The sequence below is a fragment of the Aethalodelphis obliquidens genome, unplaced genomic scaffold, assembly GCF_003676395.1.
Source record: "Aethalodelphis obliquidens isolate GAN/ISIS:26980383/991018 unplaced genomic scaffold, ASM367639v1 scaffold17, whole genome shotgun sequence".
Taxonomy (NCBI): Eukaryota; Metazoa; Chordata; class Mammalia; order Artiodactyla; family Delphinidae; genus Aethalodelphis; species Aethalodelphis obliquidens.
Genome location: NW_020837961.1, coordinates 11,706,566 through 11,730,555, shown reverse-complemented (window position 1 = coordinate 11,730,555; position 23,990 = coordinate 11,706,566). Strand labels below are relative to the sequence as shown.

The window sequence follows — 23,990 nt, the reverse complement described above, 5'->3', positions numbered from 1 at the left end:
TTTGCAATTGGAAACAATGGCAAGAGATGGAAAGATAGGAGAAGTGACATTGGGGTAACCTCCTCTCCATTTCCTCACTGCCTGAATGTCGTTTTGACACTGATTCTCCTTCTCCATCCTCTTCCCATAACAAAGGTCACAGCTACTATTTTATGATTTTTCTCCCATGGCTCTAGCTAGATCTGTTAATACTGCTCTCTCCCACGTCACATCAGTCTTCAGGGTTGTCAAGGCTTGCTGTGCATCTAGGCCCTGGCACTTCAACATCCTTGTTGACTTATTTAACCTTACTTAAAGTATTTGTTAATAATTCCTTTATTTAATTTTCTTCAATTAACCATTTGAATACCATTCACTTGCCCCTGGCATCATAAACAATATAGTGCTGAAATATTTAGTTTAAGATAAATATTAGATTACTTCCTTCAAGTCAATGAAATATCTTTAATAGTGATAGGAATAGGAGTTTCAAAACTTAGGTAAGAAAAATCAATTTTATGAACCCGTGTGTCATCGATAGCATAACTTTCCTAAGAAGTAAAGGGTGTGTGTGTGTGTGTGTGTGTGTGTGTGTGTGTGTGTAACTGGGACTAGATCACAGTTAGAATGGAATAAAAGCTGAGAGACCTTCCCTCAGGGGCTTTACACATGAGCCCTCCCTCCTCTCTCTCCCTTCTGGAAATGGCTGGAGGTAAATACTTGGAATACAAGGGGGCTGTGTTTAGCTTGCTAAATCAAGTCCAATATAGACCAAATCTGAGTTTCAGGGTTTAGCTGACATTGTGATTTTAGAGTTGCTGGGTGGATTTAGGAAAGAGTGATTCTCAGTGTTGGGTGGAGGAAGCTTGCAAGGCCATGTAAGTAAGAGCTAGACCTGGAAAGGTGCTTGTAAGAAATAAATAAGAAAGTCATGGCTGGTTTCCATTCAAATAAGAATTACAGGAAGAGTCAGGAAGCCTGAGAAATTATTAAGTACAATGGCTGTATATTGTGGGAGTGTGAAAAGTGTAACAACCTTTTACTCAACTGGGCACCCAACTGATAAATCCATGTTGCACCACAGAAAACTTGGGGGAAAGAGACTGTTTCCATATCTTCATTCACTAGTCATATTCAGGATATGTGCTGGGCTAAGCTTGCAGGAAACAGACCATTCTGAATCATGAAGGTGAGACTGGGGCATGCAGGTATTAACACTGTGTGAGGCAGTACCATTTCAAGCACAAAACAGCAATCGTTCTGCTCAGCCTGGAAATGAATTTAAAATAATTGGTTCTGTGAACCTTTCCCAGTAAAACTCACTTTCATCTTATTCAGAGTTAAGCATTTCCAACTATCAAGAAAATCCTATAGCTACCTCAGTTTGCACACTTATCACAGTTGGAGGAGAAAGATTATAATGTTAAGAAGGCAGAAGTTGGGCTTCCCTGGTGGCGCAGTGGTTGAGAGTCCGCCTGCCGATGCAGGGGACACGGGTTCGTGCCCCAGTCCGGGAAGATCCCACATGCCGCGGAGCGGCTGGGCCCGTGGGTCATGGCCGCTGAGCATGAGCGTCCGGAGCCTGTGCTCCGCAACGGGAGAGGCCCGTTGAGTGAGAGGCCCACGTACCGCAAAAAAAAAAAAAAAAAAAAGAAGGCAGAAGTTAAGAGATCTGCAGTCAGATCCTGGATTTGAATCCTCGTTCTCTCTGTTACTTCCTATCTGTATAATCTTCCACATTTATTTCAACCTCTGTATGTCTTAGTTTCTTCAACCACATTCTTAGGATCAGAATACTATCTATTTATTGTAAATACTGTGAGGACTGATTAAGATAACAGATGAAAAAGACTTAGTAGAGTATCTGGCACATAGTAAGTAATTAATAAATCTTAGCTGTTTATTTACATGTGTTTCTCTCCAGTAAGATTCTTTGCACACCTTGAGGTATGAATATGCATATAAGATGGCTAACCCATTACCAAGTCTATCATATAGTAAGTACTAAATAAATATTTGTTTAATGACTAAATGCGATTAGCTTGCCTTGAAATATGAATGTCAAAGACAAAAGCAAAGCACATATACTGTCTTTTATTACAGTTTTCACCTGAGTTTCCATGTTAATCACTAGAGAAGAGACTATTACAGTTTAATGTACTTTAAATGTTTGTCTTTTTTTAATATTAGCACATCAGTGCCAATGCATATCTACACGTTTGAATACATACAGAAGCACATTCACAATTAAGTTATCAAGTACTCATAATATAATTAGTTGCCAAACAGTAAAAATCTTATTAAAACAATAACTAAAAATAAATTATAGGCAGCAAAAAGGGAGGATAGATTACTCGTTTGAATTTCCTTTTATAGAGAATATCACAGAACCTTCTTTTAGACAATGAAATTATGTTGAGTCTGCTTAAATTGTATTAAACAATGTACAAAGGACAGCTATTGCTGTTATAAACCTTGATAAACATCTGTTAGCATCAACATACCAAAAAAGACCTTTCTCCTGTTTACTAATTCTGCAATTTTTTTTAGCCTATAAGAAAGACTTTTTCAAATTTAAAAACAAGTGGGCTTTTCTGAAAAAAACTGAAGTTAATAACTATGGATTATTCCGTTTTGAAACGTACTATAAAGTAGCACAAGGTTAATCACGTTGAAACAGGCAGGGAGAATACATGTCTTCATGTTTTATGGCTATTTAGATAGTACCCATGTGAGTATTTTACTGTTGAAGACTATTTCTTTTGACATCTTATTTTATTTGTGTATCATGTGAGAAAATAATAATGTATAGAATAATGAAAACAGTTACCATTTATTGCTTTTTATACCAAGTAAATGAATTTGTAATAAATGTTTCACATGTATAATTCCATGTAATAGCCACAGAATCACTAGATGATACGTTCTTTTAAGACAGAATCATATCTGTCCGTTTTAACCACCACTGTCCCCAGAAATCAGCACTGAGCTTGAATACGGTTGATAATAAATACTATTTACGAAACAACTGGATGATTTTTACTTTGAAGTAGGTCCTTCCCAGAAAAATATTCTTAGTCTGCTAATGTTTTAGTGTTACTGAATGTACTGTGTTTGATCAAATCTACCCTTATTTGGCATGGTTATCTTCATTTACATAGACCATAGGGCTTCAGTGAGAGAATGCCTGAGAGATAACTTCACTTTATCATGTGTAGGAAACTGTAGAAGGATGGAAATGTGGCCTAAAATGTCTAAGAAAGTTATGACAAAAGTACTGTAATTAAAGGAAAAGCCTGTAAAAATCTGATTCTGATCCACATAAATTGAAGGTTGGAAAACATGACCATTACAAATCCCTTAGAATGCACAGTCAGCTCCTTTAGTATTATGACATCAGTTAATGAAACATAAAGAAATGGAGGATAAAGGAACATCTAGAAGCCAAAACTGCAAGGGGCAGATCAGACCTACCAGAACAGTCACCACACGTAGGACCACTCCACGCATGTTATTCTCCAGTTTCTTGTCAGTCAGGGACCCATTCAGCCCTGTGACAGGAGTCCAGCACCCAAGCTGAAAGATGAAATAGCTTGGTCACTTTTCTGCCTGAAGAACAGTCCAATCACCTATATATAGGCCTTTCAGAGAAATGTGGGATAAATCTTGGAGTCACTGATAACAGGAAGTGTCCTGTGCAGCTTTTCCTGTTTAATAGCAAATGAAGCAAGCAAAAATGCTATGCTATCTCCTGCTTTTAAATATCATCATATGGCATATGACAGTATCCAACATGCTTTAGGGGACTCACTGAGGACATGTGACTTAATGAGGAGTTATAAATACACCAATAACTCAGTCCCAGTAACACACTAATTGGAAAAATAAGAGCACGTATAATTCTAGCATAATGCCTGTTCTAATATACCAATTACTACACAAGTTAGATTTTTTTTTACAGTTTCAGTGGTTTTAATTAGATCTTACACTGCTTTTAACGGAACATAAAACTGTAAGATTTTTAATGTGGTTAGAGGGGTTACAGCTTTTACTTGAGGAAAAAAAATCATCTATATGGCTTTGTTGTTTTCAAGTATTCACAGTACATAAAACAATGTAATTTGCCTTTTTTGTCAGTGTTATCAATCTGTCTGGAAGACTTTGGCAGCAGCCTTTTCCTTAAAGTCTTGCAACGATTAACTGCTCTTTGCTCTCCAAACTACTGGTTTAATTTTACATTCTCACGTAGTTCTTATGTCTTGTAATATCCAAACCTGAGGACTACCAGTCTTAAAATTACTTCCTATAAATCACAATGGGATAAAAATGGGTGACTCTCAATTCAAAAGTAAGGAGGAAAGAGAGGTGCTGTGACTTGGATTAGCAGATATCTGCCCAAGAAGCAAAGCTGCAAAGAGAATTTTGCAATGCACATCTTGGGAAGATACATCATACTATTAATCCTGATACCAGCTCCATGAGCCTTGACATTTGGGAACTTATTCCATACTTGCATGCTTTAAAAATGTAACAGACTTTTAGTCATATTCAAAGACTGTTTTGGTTAACTGAATGGTTTACAGGGGCACCTGGTTATTTGTGCTGCTTCCTCCGAAAGACTATTATTTCCTTGCATTGCGTTTTGTTGTGGCTTCTGAAGTCATTAACATACTGGCAAGTCTCCCTCACAAATAAACAATTTGGGTGCTTCCCATTAAAACTCAAGTTTCTCTTTGAGCTCCACAAATGGTATTGGAGAAAACTAAAATGTATACAATATATCTTAAGAGAAGTGGATGTCACAATGTAAACAAAAAGCCAGCATTTTTCTTATTAAAATAATTTGAAAAAGGCTGCTAATTGTTGGTTTCAACTGCAAAAGCACATTAAATTCATACAGTGATGTGTCATTTTTAGTTACATAAAAGTCTAATTAGAACTTAGATCCAATTAGCAAATCCAAATGTGTTGAAAGTCTAGTTATCAGAGATATTGTAGTCCTCTTGCCAAATTTAAAACCTTATGAAATTTCTTTTGAGCTTTTGTTCTCTTCTGAGGTCAACCGAAGTCTATCCTCAATTACAGTTATTGACGTGCACTTTTTCTAATTACTTCTTCAAGGTTTTATTTCCCTAGACCAAATAATATTGGTGAAAAAAGAGATCTAAAACTAAGTGAAAAGCTAAATTTCCAATGTGCTATCTGTCTTTTACCATTATATTACTTAATTCTAAGTTAAATTAATAGCTTTTAGGACATGATCTTATTCATGACTAATACGTTTAAACTGCCAAAGTAAACACAGGGTTTTTTCTCCCTTGGAGTTGTTTTTTAAGTTTGGTGAACCTACTGTCAGTTTGCCTAAATATTGACAAATGACATCTGTTAGTGCCAGCCTGAACATAGCATTTTGGTGTATTGACTAGTCAAAATATTTACTACTGGAATACCAACAAAACCTGCTGACTAGTTTGTTTCAACAATGTTCTGGACAAACAGTTAAAAATATATAATTTCCAGCTTCTTCTTAATTATGTCTTCCTTTAAACATAACTAAGTACAGTCAATGATTGAAAAATTCTAGAGCATTCTAGTGTTTGGGGGTTTGAAATAACAGTAAGGAAAAAGCATTTGGAGGAGGTAAGCAGGTGGCTGTATCTTATCTTCCGACCTGGGCAGTGACTTAAACTATAGTTTAAACTATACTAATATACTATAGTACTATTTGTACTATATATAGTGTTTCTTATCTCTCTCTCTCTTCTCTCCCCTTCCTCTCTCTCTCTTTTTTTTCTTTTTATTCACACTGATTTCTTCCAGTGACCATGCATGGCCACGAACCCCATCCCTCCTTTTGGAGAACTGCTTTCTTTTTCCATCCCTAGACAAGTGTTCCAAATCATCCAAATTTTTTCATGCCTCTGACTCTCTGGTTTAGCAATTGTTAACAGTTGGTCGTCTGACCCGAGCCAATAAAAGTCTTTCCTTGGAGGTTTATTTTTAATATCAAGTGTGTGCATGGTGGGCAGGTCAATAAGTTGATATGAAGTTTTTTTATTGTTTGGCCAGATTCTCTCATATATACTACAGGCCATATAATTTTCTCTTCTGCTTTATGAAGGTTTTTCACCTTTCTGTTTTCTTTCTTTTTTTTTTTTTTGCCATCTGACTCACATGTCTTTTGATTATAGTACTTAGAAAGTTGAAAAGTTGTTCCTGTTCTTTTATTTTTTTTTTGTTGTTGTTCCTGTTCTTAATAACAACAGTCTATATTTTAAGACTGGTAACTCCTTTTACTTAACTCAGGTATTCCTGCATATTCACCCACTCCAATACTTAATGTTATCTGAATGTTAGCTGTGGTCGCCAAAAACTAGAGATGAAATTTTGATACAGAGATATTTCAGGATACAGATTCTCTGGAAAACTAGAAATAAAGTATATCCACTCATCACATATCAACATAGGTTGTAACAAAGAAATCATTTAAAAATTACAATGATATTCATTTCCTACATTGAATAGAACTTGTTTTTTTTTTTTACATTTTTTGGAATACTTCCTGTGCGTCAGCCATGGTACTGAGCTTTTCATACATGATCTCATTTAAGACTCAAAATAACTTTATGAGATGGTGCTGTTATCAATATTACTTTATAGACATAAAAATTAAGGATTCAGTTAAGGTCACTTATTTACAAAGAGATGAAATTAGGATTTAAACTGATGTGCTTTTTTTTTAACTTTTTATTTTATATTGGAGTATAGTTGATTAACAATGTTGTGTTAGTTTCAGGTGTACAACAAAGTGACTCAGCCATATATATACACGTAACTATTGCTTTTTAAAGTCCAGATTCAGTATTGTTAGTTGCCGTACTGTTTCATAGCTTAAAAAATTATTTTCATAAACACGATCTATTTAAGGAAGGTAGAGAAGATAGTATTCCTATTTTAATAGTCAAGGAAAATAAGCCTCGGTACTGTTAAGTGGCTGGCTCAATATAATAGTGAGTGAATTCATATTTTGGCAATAAAATTTAAAAGGCAAAATCATCACCATCAATGTCACTTTTATAAAAATTATTATAACACATACATAGTGCACAGTATGTGCTAATCATCAGAGAGCTTTGCATATATTAATTAATTTATTCTCAAAACCACCCAATGAGGAAGGTATCATTCTTATCCTCATTATAAGGGAAAGGCTGATTATACACACGTTTTTGAAGGATTACTCAAGTTTTAAGACTCCTTAATTTCTGTTCATATCCAGTCACCTCCCTGAGATTCACTTCAAGCTATTTTGTTTGATTGTAAAAACTCCTTCCAATAATAAGCAAGAAAAATGAGTTAGGTTCACATAGATCTACACTGAGTTTGTATCTACAATGGGTCACAGTCCTGCAGCATAGCAAGATTGACAGGCATAGTGTTTGATAAGAACTAAAAGAATTTCACTCAGGTTCAAGTGTGAGACTTATCTAACAACTTCTCTGGTTTCATTGTTTGAAATGTCTTTAACTTGACTTTGCTCGTGTGGAGAAGGCTGTTTTTGTCTGATTGTGTTTCTGTTTTAGTTTTAAACAACGAGGCTAGAGACTAACAAAGATAATGCACACGAAATTTCATAATACTATCTATTCAGCTGAGCACTTTCTAAATATAAATAATATAAGTGGTCTCTGCAGCACATGAGATTCACAGAAAGTCACACTGCTGATAGCAAAATGAGATTCTCTGTCTTCCATGGTCTGGCAGTCTAGAGAAAATTTAAAAGGGATTAAAAAAATAAAGACCAATTCAATTTCCTTTCAATTACGGAATATCTATTCCCTATAGTATTTTCTGGTTATTGCCTAAACTAATTTTAAAACCCTAAAATGCTTAATGTTTTAATTATTTCCTTCATTGGAGCTTTAGCAATAATAACCCTGCAGCTTTCTGTTAAAATCAATGTAATATCTGTGTTCAACAAACTGGTTGATGTATTTGCAATAAGCACAGTAGCATGTTCCTAACATTATATACTGTGTCATTAGTAAATGACCAAGTTTTAGACATTTACTCTTTTCCCCTCAATGTTTTCACTTTTTATTTGCCCATGGGCTTTAAAGAATGACATTCGACTTGGGTTTTACATCACTATTTTTCAGGCAATGTTACAATGTCAAAAAGAGCTGAACTGTTTAATTTTACACTCAATAGTTTATAAGCTTTAATAACAGGAGTCAAGAGAGCTCTTAATTGAATACCAAACAGAATCCCCTACATGTACTAGACTGTATTCACATGGAACAAACCAAGCCTGGCTATAGTACCAAAGTTCCAACTTCAGGACACATAATGTCCACAGCACTGGGGCTATATGCTCCCAAGCACTATGTTTCCTTTATTTGCTTTCTCAGCCTTCAGAGGAAAAGACGGAACGACCACAGCATGACGAAGTAGCTGAAAGCTAGCCGTTTAGAAGTGCACAGCATTATTTGGTAGATATTACTTCTGTAATGGGATAGAAAGTGTAAGAAAAAAATACATATGCCAGGTTGGCTCAGATACATGTTTTATAGAGTTAAATCAGAATGTTTTTTTCCTTTGACATGTATAGAACACACTGTGTCAGTAATCCCTCCAATAATAATTTTCTTTATGGTATTTCCACCTGTAAAATAGGTTCAATTTGTTAGACTTGTTCCCCAGGGGATGAGTATTTCCTCCTAAGATTTTAATCCTACAGCTTGGTCATTACCATGAAGTAGAAGTCGTTCTTTCGATTAGAGTTTCCTTCAGGAGAAAATGAAAAGTCAGAAAAAAAAAAAATTACCTGATTCTACAGCTTATATCTCCCTGCATTGCTGCTGAAGACAAAACCTTCTGTACTATGTAACCATGTACATGTACAACAAGACAAACTTGTTAACTGATTTCCACAAATTAAGACTATAAACGTGAGAAGCTATATATCCATATCTATCTCTCTGTATATATATATATATGAAGAAATAGCTCAAAGGTGTTTATGGCGCTATAATAACCACTCAGTTATCAACTGGTATCTGACTGGTTTAATAATACTCTGCCATTATTATATGTTTTCACTTTGTTTATAATTCTTAGTGTAAAATTACTATTACACTATATTTAGAGAAAATACAGCATAGTGGTTAAGATCAGGAACTCCAGAATCAGACTGCTTATGTTCAAGGACCTGCTCTGACACTTGCTGGGTGTGGCCACTGGGCCTCTGTTTCCTCTCAAATGCGAAGAGTAAAAATGGCTTCCTCGGGCTTCCCTGGTGGCGCAGTGGTTGAGAGTCCGCCTGCCGATGCAGGGGACACGGCTTCATGCCCTGGTCCGGGAAGATCCCACCTGCCGCGGAGCGGCTAGGCCCGTGAGCCATGGCCGCTGAGCCTGCGCGTCCAGAGCCTGTGCTCCGCAACGGGAGAGGCCACAGCAGTGAGAGGCCCACGTACCACCCCCGCCAAAAAAAAAAAAGGCTTCCTCATAAGCACTGGTGGGACTGTTAACTGACTTAATATATGTCAAGTGTTTAGCAGGGTTCTTGGCACATAAAAACTAAAGAAGTGTTCATTATTATTATTCCTATATAATCAGCATTTTGTTGTTGTTGTTCCTTTCTCAGCCTCATCATCTGGAGTCACTAGTCTTAGTGATGAAACATACTTCTAAAGCTAAACATACTTCTCAACTTTGGCTGCATATTAGAATAACCGGAGAGCTTTATAAAATTCTGATGCCCTGCCTAATCCCAGAACAATTAAATCAGAATCTCCACTGCCCTAAGACATGCCCTAACACCCAGCAAATGCAATCTCACAGAATGGCTACTTAACCTTATCAGATAAAGGCATTCTTTTTACTGGTTTCCTTTGCAAAAGCTAACTAGGGACACTTTCTCAAATAAACTCTTTTATTTTTCTTGTTTTAAGTATGATAGGAGACTATAAACTCTGTGAAGCTGAATAATTCTTACCTTGTCTATTGTTGTAGCCGAAGTCCTTATCATAGCATTGGTGTACTGGTACGTGATAGGTCCTAATAGATATCTGATAAACGAATGCATACATTGAAACTCCTGCTGTCCTCTTTATTCTTCTATCTTTTTGGCTAGTCTCTAGTTTAAGCTGAATAAAAAACAAAATATCCCCAACCTGATATTCTGTCCTACTGTAATATTGCACCCCTGACAATTTTTGTGCTGCTTCAGGATGACTCCTGTCACTAAAATTCAACTAGCTCTCCTTTTCTTTCTGATCAGAATTTTCTTCCTAATAATATTTTAGCATTTAATGATTACAATCTGATAAAAGTTGCTGGATTTCTTCTCTTTCATTCCATGCTATCTTGAGATGTTTTAAAGGGATCTTCATTTTAAAATCACATTAGAATTCTCAGTCTTTCCTATCTCCTCATCTTAATTATCTGTAGGTGCCCACTGCCTATTACAATAGTGTTTTATACAACTAAAATAATTATTTTTATAAAACTTACAAGGTTTAATGTAAAGCTATTGCACTTTAGATCTTTGTTCCCAAGCAACCGAAAATCTCATGCTCCGATGTCTCCTTATATTCTATCTCTTCAACATCTCTGCTTAAATATCTCAAAGGCACCTCCAATATCATAAGATTAAGCTCACAATCTACCCCTTAGCATCCATCCGGTTCTACTAGCCAGAAACCAAGAAGTCAGCCTTGCCATCTCTCATATTTAATCAACTGCCAGTCTGCCAATTTCAACTCCTTAAAAAAAACCTCTCAAATCCACTTCACAGCATCTCCCTGCCACCATCATAGTCCAAGCTAACTTCATAGCTTCTCTTTTACAATCTTTACTCTACACTGCAAACATAAACATACAGGTAGATATGATGTCCTCTGCCTAAGTTCTTCCCATACTTATCTATTTTTCTCCAGATAAAGACCAGACTTCTAATGTGGCCAACCAAAACCTGTGTGATGTGTCACATGTTACAGTCAGTCTCAGGTCATATCACATTTCCTCTCATTCTTTGGACTCCAACCACACTAGTCTTCCCTCAGTTTCGCGAGTTAGGCATAATTCTCCTGCCTTAAGGATTTAAACTGTTTCTGAAGCATAGAAGTATAAAAGAACCACTTGGGGAGTTAAAAAACATCCCAATGCGAAAGCCATATGCCATGCCAATTAAATCAGACTTTCTGGGCATGTGATCCAGGTATCAGTATTTTATTTTTCAGATTCAGGTATCAGTATTTTTTAAAGTTTCCAAGATGATTCCAAAGTTTAGCCAAACGTGAGAACCAATAATTTTGAATATAAAGTCTTCATTGATTGGAATAATCTTAGGAACCTGCCATTCTTCAAGGAATTACTGAATTCACTCTTACTCATCCTTTAGATCTCAATGTAAACATCTATAGCTTGGGGTAAACCTTCCCTGACAACCTGACCCACCCCCAAGCTAGCTCATGTCACTCCAATACAGCATCATGCTCCTCTCTTTACAGTAATATCACAGTTAAGTTTTTTAATCTGTATTTTTTATGATTAACATTTATTGTACCAATTATCTGTAAGTTTCCATGGAGTCAGGAAAGATTGCTGTTTTGTATCCTCCACTTTATTAAATATATAATTCCTGGGACAAAGGGGGACTTCAAATTTTTTTGAGTACTAAACAAATTTAGATGATTTTCTTTTTTTTTTTTTTTTGCGGTACGCGGGCCTCTCACTGTTATGGCCTCTCCCGTTGCGGAGCACAGGCTCCGGACGCGCAGGCTCAGTGGCCATGGCTCACGGGCCCAGCTGCTCCGCGGCATGTGGGATCTTCCCGGACCGGGGCATGAAGCCGTGTCCCCTGCATCGGCAGGCGCACTCTCAACCACTGCGCCACCAGGGAAGCCCAATTTAGATGATCTTTAAACAAGAAACTTAATAAAGGGAGGAGCTTCAAGATGGCGGAAAAATAGGACACGGAGATCACCTTCCTCCCCACAAATACATCAGAAATACATCTACACATGGAACAACTCCTAAAGAACACCTAGTGAACGCTGGCAGAAGCCCTCAGACCCCCCAAAAGGCAAGAAAGTACCCACGTACCTGGGCAGGGCAAAAGAATAAAGAAAAAACAGAGACAAAAGGATAGGGACGGGCCTTCGCCAGTGGGAGGGAGCTGTGAAGGAGGAAAGCTTTCCACACACTAGGAGCCCCTTCGCGGGCGGAGGCTGCAGGTGGCGGAGGCGGCGGGGGGGGGAGGGGGCTTCAGAGCCACAGAGGAGAGCGCAGCAACAGGGGTGCAGAGGCCAAAGCGGGGAGATTCCCGCACAGGGGATCGGTGCCGACCTGCACTCACCAGCTCGAGAGGCTTGTCTGCTCACCCGCTGAGGCGGGCGGAGCTGGGAGCTGAGGCTCAGGTTTCGGGCTTCGCAGGTCGGATCCCAGGGAGAGGACTGGGGTTGGCGGCATGAACACAGCCTGCAGGGGGTTAGTGCGCCACAGCTAGTTGGGAAGGGGTCCGGGAAAAACTCTGGAGCTGTCGAAGAGGCGAGAGACTTTCTTCCCTCTTTGTTTCCTGGTGCGCGAGGAGAGGGGATTCAGAGCGCAGCTTAAAGGAGCTCCAGAGATGGCGCGAGCCACGGCTATCAGCACGGACCCCAGAGACAGGCAGAAGACGCTAAGGCTGCTGCTGCCTCCACCAAGAAGCCTGTGTGCGAGCACAGGTCACTATCCACACCCACCTTCCGGGGAGCCTGTGCAGCCCGCCACTGCCACTGCCAGGGTCCTGTGATCCAGGGACAACTTCCCCCAGAGAACGCACGGCGCACCTCGGGCTGGTGCAACGTCATGCCGCCTCTGACGCCACAGGCCTGCCCCCGCACTCCGTGCCCCTCCCTCCCCCCAGGCCTGAGTGAGCCAGAGCTCCCGAAGCAGCTGCTCCTTTAACCCCGTCCTGTCTCAGCGAAGAACAGACGCCCTCCAGCGACCTACACGCAGAGGTGGGGCCAAATCCAAAGCTGAACCCCGGGAGCTGTGCGAACAAAGAAGAGAAAGGGAAATCTCTCCCAGCAGCCTCAGAAGCAGCGGATTAAAGCTCCACAATCAACTTGATGTACCCTGCCTGTGTGGAATACCTGAAGAGACAACGAATCATCCCAAATTGAGGAGGTGGACTTTGGGAGCAAGATATATTATATTTTCCCCTTTTCCTCATATTGTGAGTGTGTATCTGTATGCTCCTGTGTGTGATTTTGTCTGTATAGCTTTGCTTTTACCATTTGTCCTAGGGTTCTGTTTTTTTTTTTTTTTAATTAAATTTTTTTGTTGTTGTTGAGCTTCCCTGATGGCGCAGTGGTTCAGAGTGCACCTGCGGATGCAGGGGACACGGGTTCGTGCCCCAGTGCCAGAAGATCCCACATGCTGCGGAGCAGCTGGGCCCGTGAGCCATGGCCACTGAGCCTGCACGTCCGGAGGCTGTGCTCCGCAACGGGAGAGGCCACAACAGTGACAGGCCCGTGTACCGCAAAAAAAAAAAAAAAATTTTTTCTTAATAATTATTCTTTATTTTAATAACTTTATTTTACTTTATTTCATTTTATCTTCTTTTTTCTTTCTTTCTTTTTTTCCTCCCTTTTATTCTGAGCTGTGTGGAGGACAGGCTCTTGGTGCTCCAGCCAGGCATCAGGGCTGTGCCACTGAGGTGGGAGAGCCAACTTCAGGACATTGGTCCACCAAAGACCTTCCAGCACCACATAATATCAAATGGCGAAAATCTCTCAGAGATCTCCATCGCAGTGCCAAGACCCAGCTCCACTCACCAACCAGCAAGCTATAGTGCTGGACACACTATGCCAAACAACTAGCAAGACAGGAACACAACCCCACCCATTAGCAGAGAGGCTGCCAAAAATCATAATAAGGCCACAGATACCCCAAAACACACCACCAGACGTGGACCTGTCCACCAGAAAGACAAGATCCAGCCCCACCCACCAGAACACAGGCACTAGGCCCCTCCAGCAAGAAGCTTACACAAGACACTGAACCAACCTTAGCCACTGGGGGAAGACACCAAAAACTATTGGAACTATGACCCTGCAGCCTGTGAAAAGGAGACTCCAAACACAGTAAGTTAAGCAAAATGAGAAAACAGAGAAATACAGCAGATGAAGGAGCAAGGTAAAAGCCCACCAGACCAAAAAAATGAAGAGGAAATAATCAGTCTACCTGAAAAAGAATTCAGAGTAATGATAGTAAATGTGATCCAAAATCTTGAAAATAGAATGGAGAAAATATAAGAAACGTTTAACAAGGACCTAGAAGAACTAAAGAGCAAACAAACAATAATGAGCAACACAAATGAAATTCAAAATTTGCTACAAGAAATCAATAGCAGAATAATTGACACAGAAGAACCGATAAGTGACCTGGAAGATAAAATAGTGAAAATAACTACTGCAAAGCAGAATAAAGAAAAAAGAATGAAAAAAATTGAGGACCATCTCAGAGACCTCTGGGACAACATTAAACACAGCAACATTCGAATTATAGGGGTCCCAGAAGAAGAAGAGAAAAAGAAAGGGACTGAGAAAATATTTGAAGAGATTACAGATGAAAATTTCCCTAATATGGGAAAGGAAATAGTTAATCAAGTCCAGGAAGCATAGAGAGTCCCATACAGGATAAATCCAAGGAGAAACACACCAAGACACATATTAATCAAAGTATTAAAAATTAAATACAAAGAACAAATATTAAAAGCAAGGGAAAAACAACAAATAACACACAAGGGAATCCCCATAAGGTTAACAGCTGACTTTCAGCAGAAACTCTGTAAGCCAGAAGGGACTGGCAGGACATATTTAAAGTGACGAAGGAGAAAACTCTACAACCAAGATTACTCTACCCAGCAAGGATCTCATTCAGATTTGATGGAGAAATTAAAAACTTTACAGAAAAGCAAAAGCTAAGAGAATTCAGCACAACCAAACCAGCTTTAAAACAAATGCTAAAGGAACTTCTCTAGGCAGGAAACACAAGAGAAGGAAATGACCTACAATAACAAACCCAAAACAATTAAGAAAATGGTAATAGGAAAATATATATTGATAATTACCATAAAGGTAAATGGATTAAATGCTCCAACCAAAAGACATAGACTGGCTGAATGGATACAAAAACAAGACCCATATATATGCTGTCTACAAGAGACCCACTTGAGACCTAGGGACACATACAGACTGAAAGTAAAGGGATGGAAAAAGATATTCCATGCAAATGGAAATCAAAAGAAAGCTGGAATAGAAATTCTCATATCAGACAAAATAGACTTTAAAACAAAGACTATTAAAAGAGACAAAGAAGGACACTACATAATGATCAAGGGATCAATCCAAAAAGAAGATATAACAATTGTAAATATTTATGCACCCAAATAGGAGCACCTCAATACATAAGGCAAATGCTAGCAGCCATAAAAGGGGAAATCGACAGTAACACATTCATAGTAGGGGACTTTAATAACCCACTTTCACCAATGGACCGATCATCCTAAATGAAAATCAATAAGGAAACACAAGCTTTAAATGATACATTAAACAAGATGGACTTAATTGATATTTATAGGACACTCCATCCAAAAACATCAGTATACACTTTCTTCTCAAGTGCTCATGGAACATTCTCCAGGATAGATCATATCTTGGGTCACAAATCAAGCCTTGGTAAATTTAAGAAAACTGAAATTGTATCAAGTATCTTTTCCGACCACAACGCTATGAGACTAGATATCAATTACAGGAAAAGATCTGTAAAAAATACAAACACATGGAGGCTAAACAACACACTACTTAATAACCAAGAGATCACTGAATAAATCAAAGAGGAAATTAAAAACTACCTAGAAACAAATGACAATGAAAACATGACGACCCAAAACCTATGGGATGCAGCAAAAGCAGTTCTAAGAGGGAAGTTTATGGCAATACAATCCTACCATAAGAAACAAGAAACATCTCAAATAAACAACCTAACCTTATACCTAAAGCAATTAGAGAAAGAACAAAAAAATCCCAAAGTTAGCAGAAGGAAAGAAATCATAAAGATCAGATCAGAAATAAATGAAAAAGAAATGAAGGAAACGATAGCAAAGATCAATAAAACTAAAAGCTGGTTCTTTGAGAAGATAAATAAAATTGATAAAACATTAGCCAGACTTATGAAGAAAAAAAGGGAGAAGAGTCAAAGCAATAGAATTAGAAATGAAAAAGGATAAGTAACAGCTGACACTGCAGAAATACAAAGGATCATGAGAGATTACTACAAGCAACTATATGCCAATAAAATGGACAATCTGGAAGAAATGGACAAATTCTTAGAAATGCACAACCTTCTGAGACTGAACCAGGAAGAAATAGAAAATATGAACAGACCAATCACAAGCACTGAAATTGAAACTGTGATTAAAAATCTTCCAACAAAGAAAAGCCCAGGACCAGATGGCTTCACAGGTGAATTCTATCAAACATGTAGCGAAGAGCTAACACCTATCCTTCTCAAACTCTTCCAAAATATAGCAGAGGGAGGAACACTCCCAAACGCATTCTGTGAGGCCACCATCACTGATACCGAAACCAGACGAAGATGTCACAAAGAAAGAAAACTACAGGCCAATATCACACTGAAGAACATAGATGCAAAAATTCTCAACAAAATACTAGCAAACAGAATCCAACAGCACATTAAACGGATCATACACCATAATCAAGTGGGGTTTATTCCAGAAATGCATGGATTCTTCAATATACACAAATCCATCAATGTGATACACCATATTAACAAACTGAAGGATAAAAACCATATGATCATCTCAATAGATGCAGAGAAAGCTTTCGACAAAAGTCAACACCGACTTATGATAAGAACCCTCCAGAAAGTAGGCAGAGAGGGAACTTTCCTCAATATAATAAAGGCCATATATGAGAAACCCACAGCCAACATTATCCACAATGGTGAAAAACTGAAACCATTTCCACTAAGATCTGGAAAAGACAAGGTTGCCCACTCTCAGCACTATTATTCAACATAGTTTTGGAAGTTTTAGTCACAGCAATCAGAGAAGAAAAAGAAATAAAAGGAATACAAATTGGAAAAGAAGAAGTAAAGGTGTCACTGTTTGCAGATGACATGATACTATACATAGAGAATCCTAAAGATGCCACCAGAAAACTACTAGAGCTAATCAATGAATTTGGTAAAGTAGCAGGATTCAAAATTAATGCACAGAAATCTCTTGCGTTCCTATACACTAATGTTGAAAAATCAGAAAGAGAAATTAAGGAAACACTCCCATTTACCACTGCAACAAAAAGAATAAAATACCTAGGAATAAACCTACCTAGGGAGACAAAAGACCTGTATGCAGAAAATTATAAGACACTGATGAGAGAAATTAAAGATGATACAAGTAGATTGAGAGATATACCTTGTTCTTGGATTGGAAGAATCAACATTGTGAAAATGACTCTACTACCCAAAGCAATCTACATATTCAATGCAATCCCTACCAAACTACCACTGGCATTTTTCAAAGAATTAGAACAAAAATGTCACAATGTGTATGGAAACACAAAAGACCCTGAATAGCGAAAGCAATACTGAGAAAGAAAAACAGAGCTGGAAGAATCAGGCTTCCTGACTTCAGACTATACTATAAAGCTATAGTAATCAAGACAGTATGGTACTTGCACAGAAACACAAATATAGATCAATGGAACTGGATAGAAAGTCCAGAGATAAACCCATGCACATATGGTCACCTTATCTTTGATACGGAAGGCAAGAACATACAGTGGAGAAAAGACAGCCTCTTCAATAGTGGTGCTGGAATAACTGGACAGCTACTTGTAAAAGAATGAAATTAGAACACTCCCCAACACCATACACAAAAATAAACTCAAAATGGATAAAGACCCATATGTAAGGCCAGACACCATCAAACTCCTAAAGGAAAACATAGGCAGAACACTCTATGACATGAATCACAGCAAGATCCTTTTTGACCCACCTCCTAGAGAAATAGAAATAAAAACAAAAATAAACAAATGGGACCTAATGAAAGTTAAGAGCTTTTGCACAGCAAAGGAAACCATAAACAAGATGAAAAGACAACCCTCAGAATGCAACAAAATATTTGCAAATGAAGCAACTGACAAAGGATTAATCTCCAAAATTTACAAGCAGCTCATGCAGCTCAATATTAAAAAAACAAACAACCCAATTCAAAAATGGGCAGAAAACCTTAGGAGACATTTCTTCAATGAGGATATACAGATTGCCAACAGACACATGAAAGAATGCTCAACATCATTAATTATTAGAGAAATGCAAACCAAAACTACAATGAGTATCACCTCACAACGGTCAGAATGGCCATCATCAAAAAATCTACAAACAATAAATGCTGGAGAGGGTGTGGAGAAGAGGGAAGCCTCTTGCACTGTTGGTGGGAATGTAAATTGATACAGCCACTATGGAGAACAGTATGGAGGTTCCTTTAAAAACTAAAAATAGAACTACCATACAACCCAGCAATCCCACTAGTGGGCATATACCCTGAGAAAACCATAATTCACAAAGAGTCATGTACCACAATGTTCATTGCAGCACTATTTACAATAGCCAGGACATGGAAGAAACCGAAGTGTCCATCAACAGATGAATGGATAAAGAAGATGTGGCACATATATACAATGGAATATTACTCAGCCATAAAAAGAAATGAAAGTGAATTATTTGTAGTGAGGTGGATGGACCTAGAGACTGTCCTACAGAGTGAAGTAAGTCTGAAACAGAAAAATACTATAGGCTAACACATATATATGGAATCTAAAAAAAAAAAAAAAGGTCATGAAGAACCTAGGGGCAAGACGGGAATAAAGATGCAGACCTAGTAGAGAATGGACTTGAGGACACAGGGAGGAGGAAGGGTAAGCTGGGACAAAGTGAGAGAGTGGCATGGACATATATACACTACCAAACATAAAATAGCTAGCTAGTGGGAAGCAGCCGCATCCTAGAGGGGTGGGATAGGGAGGGAGGGAGGGAGACGCAAGAGGGAAGAGATATGGAGACATATGTATATGTATAACTGATTCACTTTTTTATAAAGCAGAAAGTAACACACCATTGTAAAGCAATTATACTCCAATAAAGATGTTTTAAAAAAAAAGGAAACAATACATCTTACAGTAATCATTTACTGTTTCTTAAATGATGCCTTAAATGAGGATCTCAATTATATAGCCAAGACACTGTGCTGCCAGCTAATAACTGAGCTTTTTTCTTTTTTTTTTTAAATTTGGAATGAGGAGGATTTGCAACACTCATTCTTCCTGGGTACAGATGGGTGAGCTCTGCATAATAAAGATCAAGGAATGCTTTTCAAAAGCCTTCAATATGAGGAATGATGACCTTACCTAACTCTGTAGAGAACAGAATAAGTGGTCATATTAGAGCTATAATTTGAACAATTATATAACAACAAGAACAACAGTAGCAATAATAAGAGTAATATGTTACCTATGATAGGTGCTTCTTATATTCCAGGTCTCCTTTTAAGGCATGTATGTATTCTATCTCATTAGAGAGAGAACCACAAAATACCCATGGAACAGAAACTGTTGGAACTTTCAGGGATGAAACAGAGTCCATTTAGGAGAAAGCCCTCTTAAGAACAGAGATCCTCCTGAGAAGTCCAGCCCCTGGCTAAAAACCTATGTATGATTTTTAGGCAATTACAAGGGCTTTACCTGACAGGCCTGCTGAAGGGAATTGCAGTCAAGAACTCAGACCCCTTTTTACTTTTATGTAATATCTGCGTTGTTAGCCCAGGAGCCTCCATTCAGAAGCTTCGCTATCAGAGCCCTGGGCTCCGAGAACATCCTGCCAAGAACATCCTATTCACAGAAAGGGGTAACCTTGAGGACGCTTTATTTCATTCTAACTTAACACTCGATACTTTTCCATTCGTAGCCCTTCCTTTCTTCCTTCCCCTCCACTCCCCACTCAGGTCCATAAAACTTCAGGAGCCTTTTGATCGGGGTTCCTCCAGCACCAACACAGTTCTCCGCACCACATCTGTGCTGATACACTTGACTCTCGCCTGCTGCTGTTCTGTAGGGAAAAACTGAACATTACATAAGCCAGGACTTTTTTTTTTATAGACTTGCTTTTCCTATGGCGTGGTGAATAAAGCCTTAATTCTTACTTTCATTTTACTTGCTGTCTTTTTTTTTTTTTTTTTAAAAAAAAACATTTTTTTTGGGGTAATTTTTTTTTAAATGGGTTTTTTTTTTTTTTTTTTATTAAAAAGTGAATCAGCTATACATATACATACATCCTCATCTCTCCTCCCTCTTGCATCTCCCTCCCACCCTCCCTATCCCACCCCACTAGGTGGTCACAAAGCACCGAGCTGATCTCCCTGTGCTCTGTGGCTGCTTCCCACTAGCTATTTTACATTTGGTAGTGTATATATTTGACTTGCTGTCTTAATCAGCTACTCCCACATTGTGGCAGTGCAGCTCTCCCCAGCTCAGCTCTTGACATCTCTCATTTTATAATGGTAGATCACATCTACTGAAGACTTCCTGTAAGGCAAGCATTGTGCCAAATCTCAGATACCACTTAACTTACGGTTTTGCTGTAATCTTACCATGTAGCTACTATAATTATCCTAATTTTAATAGGTGAGAAAATTGAGATTGGAGAGCTTAATTGACCTGTTCCAAGTCATTCAGCTAAGAAGTGAAATAGCCAAGATTTGAACTCAGGCAGTTTAGCCCCAGAAACAACTAGGTCTATCTGACCTCAATCAATAAGATACTTTTCAAAGAAGGATACAAAAAGGGGCATATTAACAGTCCTAATGGGTTTTAAGTGCTCATTTCCCCAGTTTAGCTCTATTCATGTTTTGGAGTCTCTGTTGAGAAACTGAAATTTCCTTATAACAAAACTCCCTTTTTGTTTCAACTATTCAGTTTGGGTTTCTGTCACATGGACCAATAGATTTATAACTAAAATGCATGGACACTGTGTTATGTTGTATGAATACATTCTATAACTAAGTCAATGTAGGGAAAGAAAGATGTTTTTGAAAGAACAGGCAAACAATGAAAAACATTGGACTGGGTGTTTGAAGGTTTTACTCCAAGTAAGAATCAGACTTTTTGAATCTTAGTGTTTTCATCTGAAAGTGAAATGATTTCTTAATGTAAATGAATTCCAAACTCTTTTCTCACAATTCACAACTTGTTAGTGATTGGGTCTATTTTGTGGATAGTTTCTTGTAGTATGAGCAAATCAATTTAAAAAATATATAAAATCAAATAAGGATCATTGTTATTGACAAAGGGGAAACTCATGGAATCATTTATATCCCCCCTATTAAACTGCAAGTCCCACAAAGGCAAAGATCTTAACCTGTTTTATTTACTGATGCATACCTACCACCTATACGGTTCACACACAACAAATATTTGTTGAATGCATGAATGGGTCTTATTTTTCTCAAAGAATAAATTAAATTTCAGTGCCTCGAGGGTTTTGTGGCATGCAAGTTTTATCTCAAGGCAAGGGATAAATCAGCTGATCTCATAAAATCCTGTCTAGCTTTGTGATTCTACGACTGTTTAATATGACTGGATATATACCAACTGTCATTCCTGTGATGGACAAGAGATGATTTCTCATTCAAATTTTCCAAATAACTCTCACTATGAGCAGTACAATCAGCCATTGCAATCAGTTTATCTGATGCTAATGCTGACATGACACTTTTGTCTAGGTCACTGTGTAATTCTTCCTTTCCAGCTCCCTCTTTATCAGATCTGCTTATGCTCAAAATGAGGATCGAGTGCTTGGATTTCATGGGTAACTGTGAATCATCAAATGATTGATTATGTCTCTGAGCATTATGACTAGCTTTGAATACAATTTTTATTTCATGGTAAAATATTGCAAACATTTAAGCAATTGAGACTTCCATAAATCAGGCATATTTTAAAATGCTAGCATACTTCAAAAAAGAGTTGATACTACTTTGTGGATTTATGTGTTTTTCTAATTACTCTTTTAAAATTAATATTCCTAAATATGATTCCCCATATACACTTCCATTGGCAATCATTAGCTATAACCACATATATATAATAAGCATGGGAAAATGCAGGGGTATTTGGAACAGGTTAGCACTAACTAATCAAAATATTCTGCAAGAGATTTAGCAATAAACAACCTAGTGGATGCTAATACAACACTGTAAATAGTTTAAGCACATTATTCTCCTATCACTCAACATTTGTAATCAGGAAGACACTTATTTATTAAAAACCTGCTGTGCTGGTGTTATGGGGTACAAGGAAACATGGAACATCATCTATCTCCTCAAAGAGTTTGTGATCTTTTTGACATGACAAAGCAACAAAATTTTAAAAAAGGAAAAAAGTACAACAAATTCCACTAGGTAGTATATTCGTAATTCCCAAAAGACTGATATAAATTATAAGTGCTCAGTATTTAATGATGGGAGGTAATATGTGAGAAAGGATTAGATTTCATCAAAGAAAATGATTAGAAAAAGCAGAGCTTTGTATAATAGTTTGTCTGCAAGACAGCCACAAATAATTCCTCCTATGCCTGTGCGTGTATAACAATCTTTCATCAAGAGATACAGTCCATTCCCTTCTCCTTGACTCTGGGTTTGCTCTCTGACTTGCTTTCATCTATAGAATGAGGCAGAAGGGATGGTACACGATTCTGGGCCTGGGCCTTAAGAGATCTTGCAGCTTTTCTTTTCTTATTTTTGGAAGCCAATAATAAAGTTTTTAAAAAAGCCTGGGCTAGAATACTTAATAATGAGAGACTATGTGGAAAGAAAAAGAAGCCACATGGAAGAGAACTAAGGGACCCCAGCCAACAGCTGGCACCATAGCCCCAGACATGTGAGTGATGCCATCTTGGATCCTCTGCCCCAGTTGAGCTATACTAGTCAACACCATGTGGAGCAGAGCTGATCCATCCCCACTGAGCCCAGGCTGAATAACACACCCACGGAATACTTAGAAATAAAATAGCTTTTGTTTCAAGCCAATAATATTGAGGCTGTTTCGTTATTCAGTAATAAGTAATTGAAACCCATGGTTTATGGACAGTCAGTGGTTGCTTTTGTCTCTGAAGTTGACTGAAGCCTTCAAGGCTTCTAGAAAGCAGTAGGAATTTGAACATATATGTACATACATGAGAGATATTCTTTTCTTTCCTCAATAGCTTCTTTTATATCATAAGCTTTTTTAAAAAAATTAAAAATGTTTTCCTACTGTAATTCATATAGACATTTCTGCATGCAGTTTCATCTTTGTAGTGATTGAAACACTTTCAGAATTGTCTATGCTTTGCAAAATAAGGCAAATAAGATCATGATTTGTTTTCTATGGCTGCCATTACAAATTACTGCAATTTTAGCAGTTTAAAACAATGTAAATTTGTTCTCTCACAGTTCCAGAGAACAGATCTGAAATCAAGGTGTTATCAGGGCTGTGCTTTCTCCAAAGCATCTAGGTGAGAATCTTTTCTTGCCTCTTCCAGCTTCTGGTGGCTCCAGGCAGTCCTTGGCTTGTGCCTGTGGAACTCCCATCTCTGCTTCTAAGGTCTTCATATAGCCATCTAATCTTTTTCCTTCTCTGTCTCAAATGTCCCACCATCTTTCTAAGGATACTTGTCATTGAATTTATGGTCCACTTGGATAATCCATGCTCACCTCATTTCAAAGTCCTTATATTAATCATATCTGCAAAGGCCTTTGTACTAAATAAGGTCACATTCACAAGTTTCAAGGGATAGTTCATGGACATATTTTTTTTGGGGGTAGAGGATGACCATTCGACTCAGTACTGATCACAGTTCATAAACTCTCACTTTAGTATCAACGTTTTTTTTTTTTTTGGCCA

General features: G+C 37.9%; 1 protein-coding gene across 2 annotated transcripts in view; it reads right to left on the bottom strand.

Moving 5' to 3' along the window:
• Positions 1–23,990, bottom strand: part of GRID2 (glutamate ionotropic receptor delta type subunit 2) — a 1,355,750-nt gene that overhangs the window by 337,409 nt on the left and 994,351 nt on the right. For both annotated transcript variants that reach the window (XM_027116924.1, XM_027116925.1), the window contains one exon: positions 3,454–3,555. In XM_027116924.1, coding sequence (XP_026972725.1) covers positions 3,454–3,555 — 102 coding nt within the window. The remainder of the gene's footprint in view (positions 1–3,453; positions 3,556–23,990) is intronic.